The 24,417-nt window shown below is 44.0% G+C and overlaps 1 protein-coding gene across 1 annotated transcript in view; it reads right to left on the reverse strand.

Annotated features, from left to right (window-relative positions):
* Nek9 (NIMA related kinase 9) overlaps positions 1-24,187 on the reverse strand; it is a 40,285-nt gene extending 16,098 nt beyond the window's left edge. The window contains exons 1-14 of the mRNA XM_028876508.2: positions 23,835-24,187; positions 21,041-21,218; positions 18,987-19,042; positions 18,383-18,453; positions 17,118-17,223; positions 14,036-14,167; positions 11,999-12,109; positions 9,472-9,536; positions 7,177-7,227; positions 6,095-6,287; positions 3,464-3,608; positions 2,358-2,558; positions 2,149-2,195; positions 889-1,044 (exon numbers count right to left, since the gene is read on the reverse strand). Of these exons, the coding sequence (XP_028732341.1) occupies positions 889-1,044; positions 2,149-2,195; positions 2,358-2,558; positions 3,464-3,608; positions 6,095-6,287; positions 7,177-7,227; positions 9,472-9,536; positions 11,999-12,109; positions 14,036-14,167; positions 17,118-17,223; positions 18,383-18,453; positions 18,987-19,042; positions 21,041-21,218; positions 23,835-24,050 (1,728 nt within the window). The 5' untranslated portion in view covers positions 24,051-24,187. The remainder of the gene's footprint in view (positions 1-888; positions 1,045-2,148; positions 2,196-2,357; positions 2,559-3,463; positions 3,609-6,094; positions 6,288-7,176; positions 7,228-9,471; positions 9,537-11,998; positions 12,110-14,035; positions 14,168-17,117; positions 17,224-18,382; positions 18,454-18,986; positions 19,043-21,040; positions 21,219-23,834) is intronic.
* Between the last annotated feature and the right edge of the window lie 230 nt (positions 24,188-24,417).

Genomic DNA, 24,417 nt, shown 5'->3' on the forward strand with positions numbered 1-24,417 from the left:
GAACTCTCTCGTTTCCCTCTGCCGTCACCCCCACTGAGCTGTAACTGTAAACATACTGCACATATACATTCACTGTAACTGTAAACACACTGCACATATACATTCGCTGTAACTGTAAACACACTGCACATACATTCGCTGTAACTGTAAACACACTGCACATATACATTCGCTGTAACTGTAAACACACTGCACATATACATTCGCTGTAACTGTAAACACACTGCACATATACATTCGCTGTAACTGTAAACACACTGCACATATACATTCGCTGTAACTGTAAACATACTGCACATATACATTCACTGTAACTGTAAACACACTGCACATATACATTCGCTGTAACTGTAAACACACTGCACATATACATTCGTGAGATTTCTGCCTTTGGTTTTTAAAGGGATCTTGTCACACATCCTAGGTTTGCCTCAAACTAAAGATCCCTCTGCCTCGGCTTCCTGAGTGCTAAAATTAAAGGCATGCACCATCATGCTTAGGCTCTGTACCAACACACATGTAAAGCCACGACCCTGATCAACACAGAGTTGATCACTTAGGTGAATCTCCTTCTTTCTGACTAAGACCCCTGTCCCGAACGAAGAAAAGGACTTCAGTAAGATAAACACACCCCACCAAGACTTGCACCTCTTCCCACTGCCGTCGCTTCTACCTGACTACGGCCATCATGATCACTGAGCCTGTTCTGAACTTCACAGAAGTAATCATACACTGTGAACTCCTTTGTTGCTGGCTACTTTTGCTGAACATAATGTGTGTGAGATCACTTTATTCTTAAGTCAAATTCCTCGGTCATTAACCTGTAATATCAAAGAAATCCCAACCCAGACTTCTGCTGATGTGGTTAAAATCTCAAGGGCCACTCACTTCATGGTTGATGATTCCAGACATGCACTGATTCAGGCCCAGTTTGTTGAACTCATTGAGTCCACAGGCTAGCACTTTGCCTGACTGGGTGAGCAGGAAGGTCCCATCACAGCCACACTGAACTGCAACAATGATTAAGGCCTTTGGAACATCTACCTGCAAGGCAAACGTTGGAGAAAAAGCTCAAGTACGTAATTCATATTAGAAAATAACCCTCAAGTTCCATCAGCATGCTGCCCAACAGCTTGGAGATCATTCTTCCTGACATGGCGCTCAAGTTTTACAGCAGAGGAAAAGGCTGCAGTTGGAATGAACAGATGCTCTCTGTCAGTCTGTTTTAGGAATGGCTCCTACTTCTTTGGAGAAAGCTTCTGTAGAGGGGAGACTATGCAGACAGGCTGGGAAAGGGGTAGGTCCAATCTCTAACTGACTTGGTCATCTGACACCAGGGCTCCTTGACAGTTTTAGTAGGCACACGGCAGCCTGGACATCTCAGGCATTTAGACAGTGTACAGGGGCAGCAGCTAGGCTGTCCATACCCTTCTACAGCTTGTAAGACAGGCAGAGAATGAAGGTGTCAGATGGGGCCATGGGTATGGGTAACACCTCGAGCCTCAGTCTTTTCACAAGAGGAATGGCTGTGACTCAAGAGTCTCTAGATGCATCATTTAACCCTTAGGCTATAATAAAAATTGACAACCATGAACGGTATAGCACTGGAGTTAGTGGTAGCTAACCTTCCGGTGTCAGGTAGGCCTGGGCCCCAGGCATATAAGAGTGTAACTGTGCTTGCCCCTCAGCTGACTCAGGTCCTGGGAGCCTCTTACAGTGCCAGCTCTGGCGGTCCTGACAGCAATCAGATAGGATGTCTCCGACCGCACAGCCTCTAAGCAAAGACAGTTTCACCCATGTTCAATGGCAGTAAGGGAAGGCTGGGGTAAGAGATAACACGTCACTTCCGCCATCTTCTTAAGGAGATTTAGCTGTCTGTGACACTTTCTGTTTTAGGTGCTGATTTTAATTTCATCTCTGAGCACGATGTGACTCCAGTGTCCCTAATAGCTGTATAAACTTTCTCAATTTTCTGTGATTTAGTCAGATGACAAGACCACATAATGCTAGATGAGGAACCCTAGATGGTCAGTCTCCTCGACAGGAAAGACTTCAGAAATAAACACTCTGATACGAGGAGTCAGGAGAGAGGATGTCCTTTGAAGTCTGTTTTAGACAGGCTGTAGGAAAAGCCGTTCCTCAGTTTACCCTCTGTGGTGTATAGTAATCCTCTTCTGAATCCAAACCCAGCCGTCCTGAAACACACACAAGAACGACAGTCATTATACCAAGGGCATTCTTGCCCAGGAAGGTGTTCCGTAACTCTTGAACAAAGGCTATTTGATGTGTTTAGGTACTCCAAGACTGAAATCCTGGTGAGCACCCGGAAGAAGTGGAGGGACACAGGCTTCACCTACCGTATTCCCCACAGCCCCAAGAATAGACTTCCTTGTTTCGAGTCAGAACCAGCACATGATTATCCCCACAGGAGACCTGCTCCACTGGATTACTGAGGAAGAAGTTCAGCTGCATGGGCTCCAGCACTTCAGGGCCAGAGACCTTGTCGATCCCCATGCAGCCATAATAATCTGATCCAAAGGCATAGAGCTGACCCTCATCTGCAAAAGGAGAGAAAAGCCATCACCAAAAGGAATTCCTGTGTCCAATCAGAAAGCTGGGCAGAGCTGGAATGAGGACTCCTTATCCAATGGTCTCACATGAGATCTGATGACATCAGAAGTCAGAAAGGAAGGCAGACCACAGAAACAAGCAGAGCTGTCTGTAGTTAGGGAAGCACGTATAGTAGTAGTATTGGAATGGAGAGTCTAGGATTCTCGTGCTAAATGACCTTCAAATTTTCCTGGAGCCTTCCCTGTTTTGTAGACAGAAATACCAAGGATGGGACTGGAGAGAGAGCTCAGCAGTTAAGAATATGTACTGCTCTTCCAAAGGGCCCAAGTTGGATATCTAGTAACGACGCCAGGCAGCTCATAACTGTAACCCCAGTTTCAAGGGGATCTGAGGCCCTCTTCTGGCCTCCACAATAAGCATCACAGTCATGTGCATAAACCCACACTTAGAGACACACATAGACATAAAATTAAAAAAATAATACCAAGGACTTACAAAGTAATGATAACTCAAAACTAAATGTAACTTTTGATCCTGATTGTGTGTCACGCAGAGCCTACAGTAGGACACACAGTAGATCTCTCCCATCTCGCAGTCTCCATTATCCGCCTTTCTGCTCCTTGCTCACCACTCTTTCCACACCACAGCAAACTGGGAAGTGTCTTTTCTTTGTCTTCGTGTTGGGAATTGAACTTAGGGCCCTGCCTATGCTATATGAGTGCTCTACCATTGAGCTATTCTCCCCAGCTTGGGAATGCTGTTATTAATGAGGATATTTGCTCATGTTTTTTGTTTTTTGGTAGTCTTTTGCCATGAAGTCTCAACTAAAACTGCAGAGCATTAGCACAACGTCCCATATGAAATGGACTCACGACGTCTGTTAGTGGCTTACCTGTCACACAAACAGTGAAATCGTCACCACACGACACTTGGTGAATGGCCTTGCCTTGCAACTTTTCCACATGCTTCGGCTGTCGATAGGAAGCTTTGTCTCCATGTCCCAGTTGACCGTGGAGTTTAGTGCCCCCTTGCATGTTCTGTTAAAAAAGAGGACTGGTGAAGTTTTAACTTTTCACAATAAAAGCTAGTCTTTAATATCACTTCTGAAGCAAAACAGTAAGAAAAAATAGCTGAAAATTTAAAGACAAAAGTGGGAAAGGGATTTTTTTTTTTTTTTTGAGACAGGGTCTCACTATATAGCACTGGCTGTCCTCAAACTAACTCTCTGTGTAGACCAGGCTGGACAAGATGCCTACCTCTGCCTCTTGAGTGCTAGGATTAAAGGTGTTCACTGCTATGCCTTGCTAGGATAGAGCATTTTAATGGTTAATATAAACCCCTACATACAGGTAAAGAAGATTTTTAAAACACATCTAGCTAGCAAGAAACCTGAGTCATAGGCCATACAGTTTGTAATTAATGTAAGCCTCTGTGTAATTATTTCATAAACAGCTGCAGGACCACAGCTGCGAGAAATTTGTCCGGACTATGGGACTGGATGGGGCCAGGAAACTTCCGGTTACATATATCTATCAGGCACCAGGACATATTCCTAATTCTGTCTTTATTTTAGTGCAAGGTGAACTACATGTTTAACTACGGGTGATGATAAAAAGTATAATTTGATGGCTTTCTCTTCTAATTTGGTTTCCGCTGCTATGATAAATACTGTGACTTAAAGCGACCTGGGGAGGAAAGGACTTACAGTTTACAGTCTATCACCAAGGGAAGCCAGGACAGGAGCTCAAGTCAGGAACTGAAGCAGACCACTATTTCCCTGGCTTAGTTTGCTTTCTTATAGTACCCAGGACCACCTGCCCAGGAGTGGCACCACCCACAGTGAACTGGGCCCTCCCCCATCAATCATCAATCAAGAAAATGCCCCACAACATGCCAATCTGATGGAGGCAATTCCTCAACTGAGGTTCCCTTTCCAGGTGACTAGTTTGTGTCAAGTTGACAAAAGCTAACCAGGACACTTTCTAATGAGTATAACCTATACTAGAAGTTTTATAACTTTTGATCAGTTTCCTTAGATCAGTTAAAAAGACTATAGCTACATCAAAAAGAAAGCAAAAATAAGAAAGAGAGGATTTGGGTCCCTGAAGGAAGGTGCCGTACAGTAGTAAGAACGGTCCTCACAGCTTTGCAGCAGTTTCGTGGACGGGGATTCTTTCCATGCACTGACTCAAATAGAAACCCTTTAATAAACAGTTGTAAGGCATTGCTTTCTTTAAATTGCAGGCAGCCGCCTCAAGCTAATTCTTGAAGTGATAAGGTTTTGGGAAGTAACAGCAGGTCATCCCTCTGTTACAGAGGCCAAACCACTCCTCTTTTAACATTTCACAATTACTCGTTGTCTACTCTCACACAATGGACATAAAGCACCGCAGAAGACAAACACAGTCAGGCTGGAGAGACGGCTCAGGGGTTAAGAGCAGTGGCTGCCTTTCCCAAGGTCCTGAGTTCAGTTCCTAGCAACCACGAGGTGGCTCACAATCTTAATGAGATCTGGTGCCCTCTTCTGGCCTGCAGGGATACATGAAGGCAGAGCACTGTCTACATAATAAATAGACAAATACAGTCCACGCACCTCTGAAGAAAGCTGAGGCCACTGAAAAACAGAAGTGCTCCCTCAGAGAGGGAAGCAGGAGTAGGGCAGGGCTGGGTAGTAGCATGTAGCCTGAAATGCACCTACAGAAGGCACAGCAATGAAACGGAAAGCCAAGTGACAACAGAACCTCAGGGAGGGAGCAGTCAAGTGTGGGAGGAGTTGCTAAGAGGTCACCCCAGGTCAGGACCAAAGATGTTTATTTTAGCAGTTGATGATCGTTTGGTAAAGACCCCTGTCCGGTGCCAACTGAGTGGCAAGGATGGAAGCTGCACTGTAGGTGAGGAGAGTGGGAGATCTGGAAAAGGCAGAAAACACATTGGTGGTGCACACCTCTAACCCCAGCACTTGGGAGGCTGCAAATTCTAGATGAACCTTGACTACAGCGTGAAGACCGAAAAAGACAAAGGCAGCAATACACAACAACAACAACAACAGGTGAGTGACAGGGCTGAATCCAGACAACAAAGGGGAATTCTCGGCTCTTTCCCTTCACAGATGGGGGCTGGGAGGGCTCCTGACACGCCTATGTTCCATTGGTTTACAAAGCCATTCATTTCACAGGTACTAGCTGCTCTAACCTCATGCTAACAGAAGACAAGTCCCTGAAATACCTGAAATCATCTAGCTGTCAAATACCTGAAATCATCTAGCTGTCCATGACAGTCTGCTGAGCCCAAACCCAAGGCTCTCTCAATTGTCTTTTCCCCTTGCGCATTCATCCAGAAACTGTGCACAGGTGACCACTATGCCCTAGCAATGGAGCTACAGGAGTGAACTACAGAGCCCACAGCTACTCTCCCAGGAGCTCCTGGTCCATCACCGATCTCATTCCTCGGCACAAGGACGGCTAACGGAACGCCTACACAGCCAGGGCCCAGGAGCAGGGGGCTTGGAGCCCACTCTACTTACCACCCATGTGTACAGTTCCTTCTCCACGGTGACCACAGCAAAGTGGGTATTCCCTGCGCACACCTGTCGGGCACTACAACCACTCTTGATGACGTCCAACTTCTGGGGTGTAGATTTTCCACCACCCCAAACATAGACTTCACTGGTTCGTGATGTTACCACAGCAATGGGTGCTTCAGTCACGGTGCTTGACCTGCCAGTCATCCCCAAACAAAGGCATAGTTAACAGAGCTGGCTCAACAGTTAAGAGCACTGACTGCTCTTCCAGAGGACCCGGGTTCAATTCCCAGTACCCATATGGCAGGCAGCTCACAACTGTCTGTAACTCCAGGGTCCAACACCCTCACACAGACACACATGCTGGCAAAATACCAATGCACATAAAAATAGAAATAAATAAATAATAATCAAGAAGTCTATTCACCCAGAAAAACTGCCAATTTTTGCATGAGAAAGTATGTTCTTTCACCCTTTTTCTTAACGGGCTTCATCATAGCTCAGCCAGACCAGATTCCAGCCAGTCCCTAACAGGTCCACTTTCTAACATTCATCATGGTAATAGCACCCACTTTATTGTGAGGGGAAATTATGGCTTTTCTTGTCTCTTCAGAAAAGATTACCTGGGGGCTGGAGAGACGGCTTTGTGACTAAGAGAACTGGTTGCTCTTCCAGAGGACCAGGGCTTGATTCCCAGGGGGATCTGATACCTTGTGGCCTCTACAGAGACCAGGCACGCATGTACACAGACATACATGCAGGCAAAACAGCCATATACTTTAAAAAACTATAACAAAACAACAAAAACACTCAGTGGGGGCTGGAGAGATGGCTCAGCAGTTCAGACTATGCAGTGCTCTTTCTAGCTCCAGAGGATCCAATGTCCTGCTCTGGACGTTGAAGGCACCCGCAGACAGACAGACAGACAGACAGACAGACAGACAGACACACACACACACACACACACACACACACACACACACAATCTTAAAAAAGAAAGAAAAGAAACAGCTGACACTTAGGCAAGCCTCTCACATCAGGAACTGAGGATACATACTATTCCCACAGAGCCTCTGGAGCATTACCTTGGTCTCTTTGTAGGTGCATTAAGCAGAGTGACTTTTTCTTCCATCTCTCTACCAAAAGAAAAATAAGGTTCTGTGAGTGAAAAACCAGGTACACTGCAATCATGTCCCTTTAATACAGTTCATGGACTATGTCTTAGGAGCATATGCATGCATCCTACAACTGAGTTACACAGGCCTGACATTGTATGACTTGTTAGATACAAGGGGGCAGCATTTGGGGCCTTTGCTCTGTATGTATGAGAAATGGTCCAGACTGGAATAGGGAGCCCCGAGAGCCTCTCCCTCTGGTCTGCCCACTGACTCACAAACACAACATCTCCAGTCCTGGGCTTGTTATCTTTCCGCCAAGCCAGCTTTCTGAGTTCCCTATTTTTGTAACTGACAATCCTCCTTCCTGCTCTCCTGATCTACTCTAGTCAACTCTGACTCTTCTCTCCCTTTCTTTACTATGCCATTTCTATAGTCTACATACACAGCATCTTTCAAACCGCCCTCCCCGCCCCCACTCTATCTCTGAGTTAGGGTCTTCCTATATAGTTTAGACTGGCCTTGAACTTGACTCACAAACACAGTAGTGCCTCCTGGCCAGCCTTGCTTAGGAGAATCCCAACCAGTCCTTATGTCCTAAACTAACCTAACAACAGATACAAGTTCTACTGGATAGAACTTCTGTGGGCACCCTCCTCATTGTATAAACTGTCTTCTAAGTCAAACACCTAATTCTTGTGTACTCTCTTTTTAAGATTTTATTTTTATGTGTGTATGGGGGAGGGGGTGCAGAGTGCTAGAGGAGGCCAGAGGAGTCAGATTACTTGGAGGTGGGGTTACAAGTGGCTGTGAGCTGCCTCAAGTGAGTGCCGGAAGTAAGCTCAGATCTGCCGCAAAAGCAGCAAGTGCTTACCCCCTAGGCCATCTCTCCAGCCTATGCACTTTCTTGTGAACTAAGCTCCACCTTCCAGAGTCCCAGTCCTTCTTCCCTTTACTCACAACCTGTATTCTAGCCAGGCTCACCATTCTGCACAAGTTTATGAATTACTACAATATCTCTCAGGCATCAATAACTTTTGAAAACTCTTCAGAGAACTTGACCAGGTCTAGAGCCATTAATCTAGCCAAATAAAATCTGTGTTTTTTCGGGCTGGAGAGATGGCTCAGAGGTTAAGAGCACTGGCTGCTCTTCCAGAGGTCCTGAGTTCAATTCCCAGCAACCACATGGTGGCTCACAACCATCCGTAATCAGACCTGGTGCCCTCTTCTGGCCTGCAGTCATACATGCTGTATACATAATAAATAAATAAATCTTTAAAAGAAAAAAAAAATCTGTGTTTTCAGAGTATTTTACACAACTTCCTGTATTTATGCTTTTCATTCTATTATTTTTCTCTGCCTAGAATGTGGCATCTTATATTTTACAAAGAACAAAGTGCAAAATAAAGAATTTAATTAAAAAACTAATTGAAAAATTTCAGTTAAGAAATTAAAGCCATGATTTTATTGTTGAGAAATAAGCTAGATAAAAATTTAAATATGCTTAATGAATCCCAAATGATAATAGTGCCTGAATATGCAGAGAACATAAATAGAAGCTCACAGGCTGTATCTGGGTATAACACACAATTCTAGATATTGGAACACTGATTATAAAACAACAAAGCTCAGGACACCCTGGTGGAGGGGTGGAGAGAACGTAAGAGCTAGGTGATAGGAAGAAAGCTATGCGATGCTGTCTTCTGGACATGACGTGCCTGCTGCACTCAGGACCGCACTGAAGTTATATAAGAAATATTCAATATCACCATCACCAAGAACAAATCAAAATCTGTGGAGATCTTGCCCCAATTAGAAGACTACCCTCAAGGAAGTTAAAAAGTAACAAATACTGGCAAGAATGTGGAGAGACAGGAACACTATTGGTGGTAATACAAATTAGTATGCTATGGAAAATGGTATGAAGGTTCTTCAAAAAACTAAAAATAGGCTGATGGATGCCTATAATCCCAGTGCTTGGGAAGCTGAGGCAGAAAGATGTCAGCCTGGGTTACAGAGCCAAGTCCTGTCTCCAAACAAAACCCCCACCCCAAGCCCCTAAATGCAAATCTTAGGATACTAATGCCTCAGCTGCAGAATAAAAAGATACAGAGAACAGAGAGCTCTTGGGTCCTATCAGGACAACTTCAGAATAAAAGAGTTCAAGAAGTAAAAGCGAGGAGGTACCCTTAAGCAATGAGAGCAGGTGTTGGGGAGGGAAAGAGCACCCTTCCTTGTGGATGAAGTGATTTCTTTGTAGATTACCTCCTGCGTTTCCTGAGAAGGGGAAGGTCCAGAAGTTCATCTGCAGTGGGTCTCTGCTCAGGATCCTGAACAGGAAAAAAGATTAGTTTTCTTTTAAAGTGAATGGACAATATGGGATCTAATGAAGAATTTTATTTTTGCTCAGAAGACCAATATGCATATACTTTTATTTTAAAAATTACAATTTCCAAGAATGAGAGGCCCAGAATGCCTGTTGATATAGCCTATCCCCTAGACATGATAGGGGATATGCACCCATGAACTCTCAATAATATGGCTGCTGAATAAGACCAGCATAATGACACCACCAGTTAATATGTCAACAAGAATGGGAAAGTCCACATGGTCCCAGCCTTAGATCAAGAGCGACAGGTACTCATGGCTGCTGAACAAAGAAGAATCAGTCTCCACCACAAATCTATGAGCTCCCACATACATTGTCCAAACCTAAGTGGTCAGCCCTAGATGTATGTACCTACAAGAAAAGAGTGCTGGGTCCTCTGGAACAGGAGTGACACAGAGTTGTGAGCCACCCTGTGGGTGCTGGGGACTGAACCCGGGTTCTCTGGAAGAGCACCCAGTACTCAGAACTGCTGAGCCATCCCTGAAGCCCCAATAATGCTATCTTTATATAACCAGGAACAATGCAGTCATCCACTTCTTCTAGAATCTGGACTTCATAGGTTATATACATGTACCACCTATATATGCATGAATATATTTACATGTAACAATAATAATTAAAGAAGAAATCAAGAATTTGGGAGGAGGGACATGGGAGGAGTTAGAGGGGGAGAGAGGGATGATGTAGCTAGTGCCCATGTCTGAAGTTCTCAAAAAAAGGGGCTAGAGATGGCTCAGCAGTTAAGAGCACTTGACTGCTCTTCCAGAGGTTCTGAGTTCAATTCCCAGCAACTACATAGTGGCTCACAACCATCTGTAATGAGATCTGATTCCCTCTTCTGGTGTGCACAAAGACAAAGTACTCATATACATAAAATATATGAATAAGTAAATCTTTAAAACAACAACAACAAAACTATAATAAAAATTATAATTTCTTGCCAGGTGTGGAGGAGCACACTTTTAATCCCAGCACTCAGGATTGCAGAGACAGGTAAATCTTTGTGATTCAAGGCCAGCCTAGTCTACATAGCAAGTTCCTGGCCAGCCAAGGCTACATAATCAGACTTTGTTTCACAAAAACAATTTTTTTCTTATGTCACATTCCCATGTTTAATGTTTATCGATTCTCTTGCTATGATAAGCTCTGCACATGAGTGAGGATTTGCATAATGTGCCCTCCTCATCTGTTCTCCAACCCTAACACATATGCACTGAGGCACCTTGGGCCGTTGTAAAGAGATTTCTGGGCTTTATTAGAGGCTCTGCTGTCTGAAGTAAGGCCCAGCAATCTTCTTTACCCAGATAAAACTCTCCAACTGGGGGATTCTGATGCTAGTAGCTTCCTGCCCACACTGTCAGTGACACTAGAACTCAACACACAATAAAGGAACTTTAATATATTCTTTTTTTTTTTTTGTTGTTTTTTTTTTTTGTTTTTCGAGACAGGGTTTCTCTGTGTAGCTTTGCGCCTTTCCTGGAACTCACTTGGTAGCCCAGGCTGGCCTCGAACTCACAGAGATCCACCTGGCTCTGCCTCCCGAGTGCTGGGATTAAAGACGTGCGCCACCACCGCCTGGCCAACTATATATATTCTTTACGTTAACAATTTAAAATTATACCTGACTGTAGGGTTTTTTTTTTTTTTTTTTTTTTTTTCCTCCTTAAACAGGGTTTCTCTCTGTGTAGCCCTGGCTGTCCTGGAATTTTCTCTGTAGACCAGGCTGGCTTCAAACACAGAGAAATCCTCCTGCCTCTGCCTCCCAAGTGCTGGGATCATCACCAACCCCCTCCCCCAAGCATGACTGTAGTTTTATAAAAATCAAACTAATCTCCCTACAAGGTGTGGTGGTGTATACTTACAGTGTCAGCACTCAGCAAGCTGAGACTGGAGGACCATAGCAAGTTCAAGGCCAGCCTGAGCTACGCAATGACAAACCTTGTTTAAAAAACAAAAAATAAAACTTGACCATAAAAAATAGAACACAATTTAGATGTTAAAACCATTTTACAATTATGTATTTCCAAAATAGAGAAAAGTAAGGGCTGGAGGACCACTCATTTGTTAAGAGCACTAACTGCTCTTCCAGAGGTCCTGGGTTCAATTCCCAGCAACCACATGACGGCTCACAACTGTCTGTAATTTCAGATCCAAGGGATTAGATACCTTCACTCAGTCACACATGCAGGCAAAACACCAATCACATAAAATAAAAATAAATAATTTAAAAAATGTTTACAAAAACAGAATAAAGTAAGGCTTTGTCTGCTAAAGCACACAGATACCGTGAATTACCAATGCTTATCCTGAGACAAGTTTGAGGAGGGAGAGAGGGGTTTGTGTGCTTCATATCCTCGTCATACCCTAACATGGAGCTACATGAAATAAATACATCAAGCCTACCTGGTCGAGGCATGCGTGGACCAACTGGATCAGTTCCAAAGAATACTGACTAGAGTCAACTTCCATGGCCCGGATTCCCTGCACAATCTTCACACACAGGTTGAGTGGGTTCTAGAAGAAATGGATGACTGCATTGTTCCTGGTTATATAAAGATAGCATTATTGGGGCTTCAGGGATGGCTCAGCAGTTCCGAGTACTCAGTGCTCTTCCAAAGAACCCAGGTTCAATCTCCAGCACCCACGTGGTGGCTCACAACTATGTATTACTCCTATTCCAGAAGATCCAATACACTCTTCTGACCTCTGCAGACATCAGGCACTCACGTGGTGCACAGACATACATGCAGGCAAAATACCCATATGAATAAAATAATTAAAATTAAAAAAAGAAAAGAAAACACAAGGATAGTATTATCTCTATCAAACAGGTGCCAGAGGTGTCTGTGACTCTACAGAGAAGCGGCAACAGTTCTGTATTAGCTGACTCCATCTCAGAACTATTCGTATGCGTCAGGAAGAAGGGGAGATGTGTTGCTGCTATCAGATGGAATGAAGCGAACTCTAGCACAGAGATCCAAACCAGGAATGTGTAGCTAACAGTATGTTCTTCAGAATACATTACAATCTCACCCTTCAGCTGAATCTCAAGAAAAAGGGAAACATAACCAGGTGTAGGAGCATAGGGGGACAGGGACAAGAGGATCAAGAGTTCAAGGTCATCCCTGGGTGGACAGTGAGTGAGGCCAGCACGCTCTACATGAGACCTCCCCTGCCCCCCCTCCCCCCAAAAAAAGAAGCATGATTAAGCATGCTTCTTGGTTTCCTGTAATTCCCTTGCTAACTAATTTGCCTCCAGGAAAACATCCACAAAGTATCTTAAGAGGAGACAGTAGTTAACAGCAGTGTAACAGAGTTACCACCACCTGACTGAGGAACTACTACATACTAGACAAGCATATTACATACATCTTTTTTATCTTTAGAAATATAATGTAAGAAAGTTATTATCATCATTAATTTGTACACGAGAAAAATGGAGCTCAGAAATAGAAAATTACTTGCCCCAAATCACAGACAGTACAAAGTGAGGCATCATACCATCCAAAGTCTGTGTATTCCATAAGTTGTTTCTCTTCCTCTCTACTATCTGGGAGAATTAGAGGGGATACCAATTGGGATAAGAAACAGGTCTCTTAATAACAGACCAGTGAGTCTGCATTACCTTACATTGCTTTTTTTTCATAGTGGTATCAGAAAATCTCCAAGGGGACATACACATCATTTCCATGTTACAGTGATGAAAGAGGACCACAGAGAGGATTTGCCTACATTCTCACACCTGTTGTAGCAAAGTGGGAGATTAGAATCCACTTCAGCTACTCCCAAATGTGGTCCACAGAGTAGAGCCAACAGAGCTTGTTAAAAACACAGACCTCTGCCCATCCCACCCACACTGGGTCAAACAGAATCTACATTGTAACAAGATGTCCAGGTGATTCCCAATGTGTATTAAAGTTTGAAAAATAGTTTTTTCTGCTTTTGGTTGTTTGTTTAAGTTAGGCTTTAACGATGAGAAAAGAAAAACGATTTAAAGAGATTTGCTGTCCAGAGAAACAAAGGTGATCTTTACTTAGAGAATGTAGGATATTTCAAAATACTTTGATAGGTGTTATACATAATATACCTTAGCTTGAAAATAAAACAAAACAGATGTAGCTAAAGCGTAAGAAATGAAATAGTTTTTCCAAACTGTAGCATCACACAGGTGACTCTAAGAGACCGTTTTAAAATTATCGTCAACAAATTCAAGTTCAGTGCTCCAACTGCTTAAGGTCATTTCAACAGAGGAATTCAAGTTGAAGATAAACCTGATCCGTGGCATTTTAATAACATACTATAACCCAGACTCTAACTACATGTTTGTTTTAATACAGGTGATTTTCTGTCAGGAATCAGAAATTCAGGGATAAATGAAGTTGATTCATTTCAACATGTATTACATTGCAAAGACATTATGGGGGCCATACACCAACTTACTGTAGCATCAAATGTTCTCTTTAGAGTAAGTAGTTCAAAAATGACACAGCCAACTGCCCAGATATCAGACTTGAAATTGTACTTTACTCCTTGGCAAAGCTCTGGAGACATGTAATATGGAGTGCCCACAAGCTAAACAACAAAAACAACAAAAAATACAGAATTAACTTCTCTTCTCAGGTAACTATATAAACAGTTCAACAGCTAAATTAAGAGTTACAGGAATTAGTGATAACAATCACAAAGTGTCCATTAGCAGGTTGCAAAACGGTTTTCATGAGACGATGCTAACTCCAACAGTGAGAAACAGTGGTGCTGGGGTTCAGCCAGTAGGTGGAGGACCAGCCCAGCCCAGCAGGACAAACAGTGTTCACAGCAATCTTCTGAGCACTCACCACAGGGCAATTGTTGGTAAAGCACTCTGGATAACTTGGAAGACAAGCTCAGTGGTTCATGCCTCACACAGGCTTTACACATTCAAGGTCTACTCCAAACTTTAACCAGGTAAGAGATGAAGGCTAATCTGGCTTGACACCTTGACCATATCTGGACCCAACTAAAACCCAAGCAGTGGGGCACACCTGTGAGGGACCAGCTGCGATCTGAAGAGCTACCCGAAATCTGGCCACACCATTTGGTGGCATCCCACACAGAAGGACACAGAAGGAAGCTTTTGCTTTTTGCCTGTCTGCCCTCCTCTTATTGGCAAGTCATCCATCTATCTTACTGCTGAGGCGTTCCTTCACTGGTGTAAGAATCTACCTCTTCAGGACTCCACACAGACTAGAGACCAGTTGAGACACCCAGTCTTGTGGACTGAATAGCTACTTGATTCTCGGCCTTTCCTTCAGCAAGCCTTTAAGTCATTCTACCAAGTCTCCTTCTAATATAAACCATCCTATCAGTTCTGTCCCTCTAGAGAACCCTGATAATACAGAGGCACACTTGAAAGTTTACCAACTGGGGGGTAAGGAGGACTCAGTGCTTAAATTCTTTATCAGAGAGAACCGGAGTTTGGAACCCAGCACCCACATCCAGCAGCTGACAAATGCCTGTGCCTCCAGTTCCATGGGATCCAATGCCTCCTTCTGGCCTCCAGGGGTGTACACACACACACACACACACACACACACACGCACACGCACACGCACACGCACACGCACACGCACACGCACGGGCACGCGAACGCGCACACACACGCACACGCACTCTCACCAGTGGGAAAGACTAAGTGAGAAAAGAGATAGCAACTGAATAAAGGAGTTAAAGGTTCGAACTGAAAAGCAAATAATGAAATGCTCTAAATGGCTCAGACTGACATTTGTGAACCAGCATATTAAGAATGGGCCTGGAAAGATGGTGGTTCCGTGGTTAAATGCACTGACTGCTCTTCCAGGGGACCTGGTTCAATTCCCAGCACTCCCGTGGCACAAATTACAATTGTTTGTAACTCCAGTCCTGGGGGATCTGACACCTTCTTCTGGCAAAACACCCATACACATGAACAACAACATCCAAAACACCAAAAATAATGGGCTCAGAACTGGGTAGAGTAGTACATGTCTGTAGCCCAGAACTGGGGAGATGAAAGGAGATCAATAGGCTAGGGCCAGCCCTGACTGTGTAGGGGATCTGAGGCAAATGTAGGGTGCACAAGACCCTGGTTTAAAAACAAAACAAAACAAAAAACTGAAAGAATGGTCTGGAAGTTGGGCACAGTGTAATCCTATCCCTGAGGCAGGAGGATCTCTAGGTCGAGGTTTACCTGGGCTACACAGCAGTCACTACCTCAAAAAAGAATACAAAGTCTGAAAGTAAAAATGTTATGGATATTAACTACACCACTTCCAAGAATACAGACATCTTTAATTAGCAAATCAAAAATTTCAAAAGGCTTACATGGCATTTATACATTTTTGTATCATTTCTTTATTGCATTTAACTAGCTAAAAATAAGAGCCAAACCTTGTTTTTATCAGATTGAACTTGATGAGAAAAAAAATATCCATAAAGAATAGCTTCTTTACAAGTTCAATTTGGCTGGGTGGTGGTGGCTCACACCTTTAATCCCAGCACTGGGGAGACAGAGGCAGATGAATCTCTGAGTTCGAGGCCAGCCTGGTCTAAAGAGCAAGATCCAGGACAGCTAGGGCTACAGAGAGAAGCCCTGTCTCAAACAAACAAACAAACAAACAAACAAACAAAAGAAGTTGAATTGTCCACTATCATGTAGATACCCCTGAAACAGAGACTCTCAACCCTGGATGTCTAGCCTGTTTGCAGACTTGTCTTGACATTATCAGAAAACACCAGAACAAAGTTAATTCTATTACTTCTATTTCCAAGTTCTTTTTGGAGCAGAGCACTGTAAAACCACAAGAGCAATACTTGGGCTTTAAAGCTAAAAGGATAACATCACTGTCCTAGAGGCCAGATTATGCCTGCTTTTTAATTAATGATCTTTTAAAAACTAGGTAGGAGCCAGGTGGTGGTGGCGCATGCCTTTATTTCCAGCACTCGGGAGGCAGAGGCAGGTGGGTCTCAGTTAGTTTGAGGCCAGCCTGGGCTACAACTCAAATTCCAGGACAGCCAGGACTGTTACACAAAGAAAGCCTGTCTTGAAAAAACAAAACGAAACAAAAAGAAAAAAGAAAAAGGAAAAGGAAAGGATTGGGTAGGACGGCTCAGCTGCAAGCGGCACTTGGTGCCCAGCCTGACATCTGAGCTCGGTCCTCAGGATCCACACAGTAAAAGGAGTGAAGTGACCCCCCAAGTTCTCCCGTAACCTCCAGATGCATGTGTACTCACACAAAATAAACCAAATGTCACAAAAATCACAGTACGAGGCCTATGGAGATGGCTCTGGGGTTGAGAGTACTTATAGCTCTTGAAGGGGACCCAGGGGTGGTACCCAGAATCCACATTAGGTGGTTCACAACTGCCTGTAACGCCAATACCCTCTTCTGGTCTACACTCATATGGTGTATATAAACTCACACACACACACACACACACACACACACACACACACACACACACACATTTTAAAAAAACTTCAAAAAAAGTTAAAGGTTATACTCACTGTCTCAGCCATGGAATACTCAGAATTAAGTTTCTTTGCTAGGCCATAGTCTCCAAGTTTTATCAGGTTTGCCTTGGTCAGAAATATATTTAATGTCTTTATATCTCTGGAAAAAAAAGGTGTAATGTATTAAATCCCTGTAACAATGACCTAACTTCCCCTCTTTCCTTTTCCTGGGATCCGTACAGAATAAGAATGAGCATTACCACCACTTGGATTCTGTCACAAGGTTTGAAATGCCTCATACAGTAGTCACCACTAGTTTACTGGGGAAGAAGGGGGTAGGAAGTAAAGAATTATCTTCCTAACAAAGGAGTGTCTCACAGGTCAGTGATGACATCGGGAGAAGAGTCAGATGACCTAACAGTGCTCTACATGCCTATGACGTCCACTGCCTTTTCAGCTACCAGTTAGGCCTTGAATTATATACGCTAACAGACAGATGGTGTCAACGTTTCAAATAATCTGTTAAGGCTCAAGAGACAGCATGTCTCCGAAACAGCATACTAGGCTGTTTCAGTCATCTAGATAAAGCTACTGGGCCTCTAAGATGAGCTGATCATTAGCACAATCTGTCTGGCTCACACTCTGGCTTCCTTTATGCAAAGTGCGAGTAAACCGGAAGAGAGCAATATAGCTCTTTACTTTTAAAAAGAAAGCAACAACCATGTAATGTAGGCATTCGGTAGTTTTAGAAAAACAGTCTAACTAAATGGATTAACTACTAAAAGAAACTCTGGTATATTATAATCAATACTAGCAATGGTCTCTCTCTTAGGAAGGATATAATAATGTAGAAATGTTCTTATAATGGCTTTCTTCTATTGCAAGAACTGAATGGTAATCTTTTCCCCCCAAATTTCTATCAAATAATGACTTGGGAAAATCATATGAAAGGAACAGGCTTTTATTTAAATCAAGATAAAATTACAGAAGTAACAATTGTCAACTACTCTTCCTCAGAGAAAACATTCACTGTGAATTCCCTCTCCAGCACTGTCTAGGAGATGATAAATCAATGAACTCAACTCTAAAGTACTGCTAAAAGAAATGACTAAGAACTCAGTGACTTGGCAGCTGAGGAGATTCTTCTCAACTCATAACCCTGCTCTACCCTCAGAGAGTGAAGACAACATTTTTATTCACTCCTTCCCCTTAATCATCAATGGGGAAACCTTGACAAGAACATGATAACGGGAGGCACTTAGGGTAGACACCGGATTGGAAGTGAAGATTCCAACCTATAAGTTCTTCTCAGTCATTACCTATGGAGGATTCCAGCTTTATGGATACAGCTCACTGCTGAAACAATCTGAAAAAGGTACCACACCACCATCTGCAGATTCAAAAGAAGTTACATTTGGATTAGAAATAAAAACTCCATAAAGACAGACAGACAGACAGACAGACACACACACACACACACAGCGCAAAAGGTGCAACCAGAGGTTACAGCTCAACATGACTTGATAGCCCTTGCTGGTAGGTTGAGTAGGCAAAGAACAGTAGTAAGGTGAAAAGAAAATGCAGGTCATCTACAATAGTTCCAAGGTCATGACATACAGTATGGTAAAGCAGACTTGTGGAAAGAACCCAGGAAGATTCAAGGATACAGAAAACTGGGCATACCAGTGTGCAGTAATAGAACAGGAAAGAAAGCCATAGTGAATCATGGTGTGGAGGTAAACCGTTAGGAAGCAGCTATAGACAGCTTCCTTGTTAGAGGTTTCCTTTCTCATGAATATCACTCAGCCTGGAAGGAGTCTGAACAAAAGGAAAAGAACACTCTTCATTGTTGAAAGAGGAAATGCAGAAGCAGAATGCAAGAATTCAACCTAATTCTAGTTTCCTTCCACACATATGAATTACCTCTTCCTCGAACAACTTGTCCTTCTGACGAAGGATTTTGTCATACAGGTTCCCTCCTGCAATTAAACAAGACACAGTTGAGCTGCTCAGTGGAGAGGAAAGCTTGATTCTGTATTAACAGGGGTTTAACAGGTGACATCAGGAAATGAAGGGTTCTGCTTCCTTTCCAAAGGAAATTACTTCTTCCCTCTTGGTTCTTCACATAGGTACAAAATTCTTCCCATCTCCATGTCAGAAATAGCTGTCAGAAGTCTCCTCCCCCAGCACAAGAGGCTCAGTACAAACCTGGGAACTATCAGCTTTAGAAAAGCTTAGTAAAGACCACTCATGTGCCTCTAGGGAAACAGTTTCAAAGTCAGAGCACTTGCTTCCTAGACTCCCCTCTAAGGAATGTGCAATGTCTGCAGCAGTCTTGTCAGCAATGACAACTAGAACCTGGGGATCACACCTCTGCCCCATGGATTTAAAAATAGTGTTCATCAGCCGGGCGGTGGTGGCGCACACCTTTAATCCCAGCACTTGGGAGGCAGAGCCAGGCGGATCTCTGTGAGTTCGAGGCCAGCCTGGTCTACAGAGCGAGATCCAGGAAAGGCACAAAGCTACACAGAGAAACCCTGTCTCGAAAAAAAAAAAAAAAAAAAAAAAAAAAGTGTTCATCAACAACTTTTGCTTTGCACTGAAAAGTTTCCTAAAATTTAGGGTCTACCCCTGGATCATTTTAAGTTATTTTTTTCTGCCTGTGGAATAAGTGTAAATTTCATCTTATTTCCTACCCTCAGCTTCAGTTTATGATTAAATGTTTACAATTCTCCTCCCCTACAATTCAGTAATGCAGAGTGAAAAAAAAACATCATTTGTTCTAGTTCCTCTTAACCACAAAGGAAGTGAATTATGTAAGGCTTGTGCTATTTCAAAAATTACTTGTACATTTGGGGTTGTCAGAACCAGAAACAATCTCCAAACAACAGTGCAGATGACTATGCTGAGGCTTCCTTCGTGTGCAGCTCAGAAAAGGACTCTGTAATAATGCCGACAGATAAGAAGGCCTTATCAAACACTTGCTATGTACCAAGAACTCAGTTAATAAATCTTTAGATCAACACACATATTTAAGATGAGGAAATAAGGTTGTTATTTAGCCCAAGGTTAAAGAGCAATGGAACTTAGGATGTGAGTCAGTTGTTTTTTTTAAAGATTTATTATGTATACAGTGTTCTGTCTGCATGTATGCCTGCAGGTCAGAAGAGGGCACCAGATCTCATTACAGATGGTTGTGAGCCACCAAGTGGTTGCTGGGAATTGAACTCAGGACCTCTGGAAGGGTAGTCTCCAGCACTGGTATTTTGTTTCTTAAACAACTAGGCAGAGTTGCTATCTATAAGAAAATTCATCCATGAAATCAGAAACCAGAAAAATAAGGCCACATCATATTATCGTTCTCATTCACTTATGATCTTTAGACCATTTATCAGTAGGCTAGTATTAACTGAAGTTAATGTAAATAAATATCTCTATAAGATTTCATTAAACGTTATATTGTTTGGTACTATGTTAAATGATGTCTAAAATGTCAAACTAATGTCATTCTACGAGGAAAAACCCTGAAAAATCTACACAAATACAACCGAAAAAAAGCAATTTGAAGAGCCGGGATTGGTGGTGCCCAATATCGGCACTGGGGAGGCAGAAGCAGAGGACTGCTATCAGATCTAGGCCAGTTTGGGTTATATACTGAGTTCTCCACGAGCCTGCGACACAGCGAGACTCCCAAAACCAAGCAACAATAATAAACCAGAAAGAAGCTCCCCTCCCACCAAAACTCACTAAGTTGAAGATGGCCAGAAATACACCTGTAAGAAAGTGACGGAGACGACGACAACAATGATGGAGGAAACTCCCTTCCATACTCTGAACATCACCTTAAAACGCTCCAGGACCTCAACTATTTCTCTTTAACTCCAGAATCCACTTCAAGTTTCATCCCTGTACACTTTTCTTACACTCCTCCCACGGTAATGCGGTCATGTGCCTGCCTCCACGGAACTCCACCTCACCGTTACAGTACTCCAGCTCGATGAGCAGGGTGGTGTTGTCCATGAAGTGATTGTAGTAGGCGATGATGTTGTCATGCTGCAGCAGCGCCAGGATGACGATCTCATTCAAGGCGTCCCGACGCTCCTTCTCAGAGAGTCGGGTCAAATCAACTTCCTTCCACACCACCAGGGAGTCATCCTACAACACAGGAGCAGGAGCACTGTGTTTCCCTCCGGCCCGGCAGTGCCCGGATCCATACCCAACCTGTGAGCCTGGGAGGAAAACCTCCCAGAGAGGTAAGGAATGACTTTACTTTTTCCTGTTAGGACTTCAAAGGTTCTGCACACAACTATGATAATTTACTGAAGAACTAGGGAAACAGAGCACTGAGGTGTGATTTCCCAGCCTCGAGAGATGGTTCAGTGTTCAAGAGGGTGCACGCTTTTGCAGAGGACCAGAGTTTGATTACCGGCGTCTACCTTGGGCAATTCACAAATGCCTGTAATTTTAGCTCTTGGGAGGACCTAAGTGGCATCCAATGCCCCTGACCTCTGAGGGGACCTGCACTCACTTGCATATAGCCACGTATAGACAGTGAATTAAAAATGAAACTAAATCTTTAAAAAAAAAAAAAAAAGTTATTCTGGGGCTGGTAAGATGGCTTAATGGATAAAGCTAATTACTATCAAACCTAATGACTGGAATTCAAGCCCCAGAGCCTGCAGAGTGGAGGAAACTGACCCCTCCACACACACATGCACAAGATAAATAAATATAAAAAAATATTAAAACATTATTTTGTTGCTCTCCTTAATATGCAGAGTACCAGTTCCAGGTAGAAGGATTAGATGAAACCAGATCTCAAGGGTTCTATTGAGGGGCGCCATTGGTCCCTAGTCAGAATGGGGTTTGCAGCAGAGCTAGAATCTGGGGGAGAAAGAGAAGTGTGCAGCATCTACTGCTGACAACAGGGCCTTGTAAAAATCAGAGAGTAAGTCTGCCTGATCTCATAAATGTAAACTTTGTGATTTTCGTTTAGTCTTTCAGGATCAGAACATTCCCCCCTCCCCCCCCTTTTTTTAAATTTTTAAAATCTTCATAACCTGCAGGCACTTCCATGCAGACTGACCTAACTCCATTTTGGGATACTTCCAATTCTTTAGATACTGCTTCCTAGCCTACCAGCACCCTCACTCCATTAACATTGCTGTAGAATACCTTTGCAAGGCCTTTAAAACTTTCTTTTGGAAAACTCTGAACCTTTTACCGTACATATAAATACGAGTCATTCTCTTATTTTCAGGCCTGCACAGAGAGTCCTTCATTCTTTTCCCCGACACACAGCCATACCCAAAACCCTGTTTACTAACATGGCTGATTGTTCCTCTAACTGAACTATAACCTAGAGGAAAAGGACTGCTTCTAACAAGCTTTGTAAATTCAGGGCTAATAAATATGGACGACACAGATGATGCCATACAGTTCTGAGAAGTGTGATTAAAAATTAACCCAAAGCTAGTACTCAAGTTCAACATGATAATAAAGAGATGTGAAGCTGGAGCTATGGTCTAAGATTTATTCTAAATCTTGAGTGAGTAAGCCACTTAAATACTTGGCTTAAAATTCTAGAAAACAACAGCAGCGCTCGTTTTAAGCACAGATAAGAATACAGACTGTTACAGATGACACTACTTCTAACACTGTTCACTAATGGGGTACTGGAATAAAAAAGGATACAAAGTTTTTGTTTGTTTTTTTGCAACCACTTTTCTTTGTCCTTTCAGCCTTACCCATATGCTGGGGGCTGGCGGTGTGGCTCAGTGGTAGAATGCCTTCCTAACGATGGCAAAGCCTGTTTCATCCCCAGCACCAAAAATGCTGGCTGGGAGCAGACACTAGAATTGCAGGCGGATGAATCACCTTCTGCAACCTCAGCAAGTTCTCATTAAATGTTTACCCTAAAGCTAGAGCTTTAAGGCTGTACCAGTTTATGGTTAGTTTTTGGGAGTGTAATCATCACTACGGGGCTTTAAATCAGTATACATTCTTAATTCGGGAGTCACTGATCCCCGGTCTCTCCACAGGGTGTGAACTTAGGCAAGAAGGTGAGAAAGATGACTTAGCTTTCCCGGGTTCTCAAAGAAAGGGGTTCTTATTCCCCCAATAGTTAAGAGCTAGCGACATCAATAAATCTGGTCTTATACAAGCACTGAAGGATAAGTAAGGAGAAAAAACAAAACAAAACAAAAAAACAAAATCAAGACACGATGATCTTCCGGGTGATCAAAAAATCCTCCAACTGGGTGATCATTTATGAACTTCAAAATAACGACACTACGAGCAGAGTTGGTGTCACTGGGGGTATTCAGAAGCGCATACCAACTACCCATCCCGACCTTGAGCAGCTATATGAAAGCAAGTAAACTTCACCAACAGACTGTTCACAATGTGCAAAGCACCTTCTTTTGGATCTCCAAATAACCTTTAAAAAAAAGTAAAGATAACTAAAGTAAAGATAACTTTTTTTTAGGGTAGTTATGGCTACGTCCAAATACAAACGGGAAAACTCAGATTCCAAAGACTGCTCAGTGACTCGCTCAGCTCGCCCGGTGAAATAACAGTGACAGGGACAGAGGCGATCAACCCAGGCTCCTAGTGCCGGCGAACCGAAAGCGCGGCGGAGCCCCCCCGAGACGTAAACCCACTGGATGCCTCAACCCAAGCGGACTCGGGGCGAGCAAGCCGGGCTGGAGAGCGGGGCCGGGGAGGAGGGCGCGGGGCGGCCCGGCAGTGGCCGGAGCCGAGGGCCGCTACCTCGGTGCGGCGGTACAGCGTGGCCTCCCCGAAGGCGCCGCGGCCCAGGACGCGGATGGGGATGTAGTGCAGCTCCTCCTGCTCCGCCGCGCCGCCGGCTCGCGGCCCCGGGCCGGCGCTGGGCCCCGGGCCCGAGTCCCCGCCACCCCCGGACTCGCTTCCAAAGTCCGAGTTGATGGAATCGCAATGCCGCTCGTACTCGCCCAGCACCGACATGGCGGAGGCCTGCGTGTCCACGGCGGGCCGCGCCCGCCGCGCACCGTCTCCCCCAGCCTCAGAAGCCTGCCGGCGGCTCAGGCGGCCCCGCGGCCCAGGGAGCTTCCATGGTGGCTCCTGCCCCCTGACCCGGAAGCAGTTCTCGGGGCTTCCGGCTCGCGGAGGTTTTTCCCTCCGCCTTCGCGTGCCCGCTTGTTGCCGATGAGTCCCGCATCCCTCGGGCGACCCGGGGCATGGTATCTGTGGGAGTCGTGGGAGCCGAAGGGCTACCACGCGTGTCCTCTGGGCCTGCAGACCGCTTCCCTGCATCTCCTACCAGCTCTCCGAACTGCGTCAGACTTCCACGGTGGTCCACTCATCTTGGTGT

The sequence above is a fragment of the Peromyscus leucopus genome, chromosome 14 (assembly GCF_004664715.2).
Source record: "Peromyscus leucopus breed LL Stock chromosome 14, UCI_PerLeu_2.1, whole genome shotgun sequence".
Lineage (NCBI taxonomy): Eukaryota > Metazoa > Chordata > Mammalia > Rodentia > Cricetidae > Peromyscus > Peromyscus leucopus.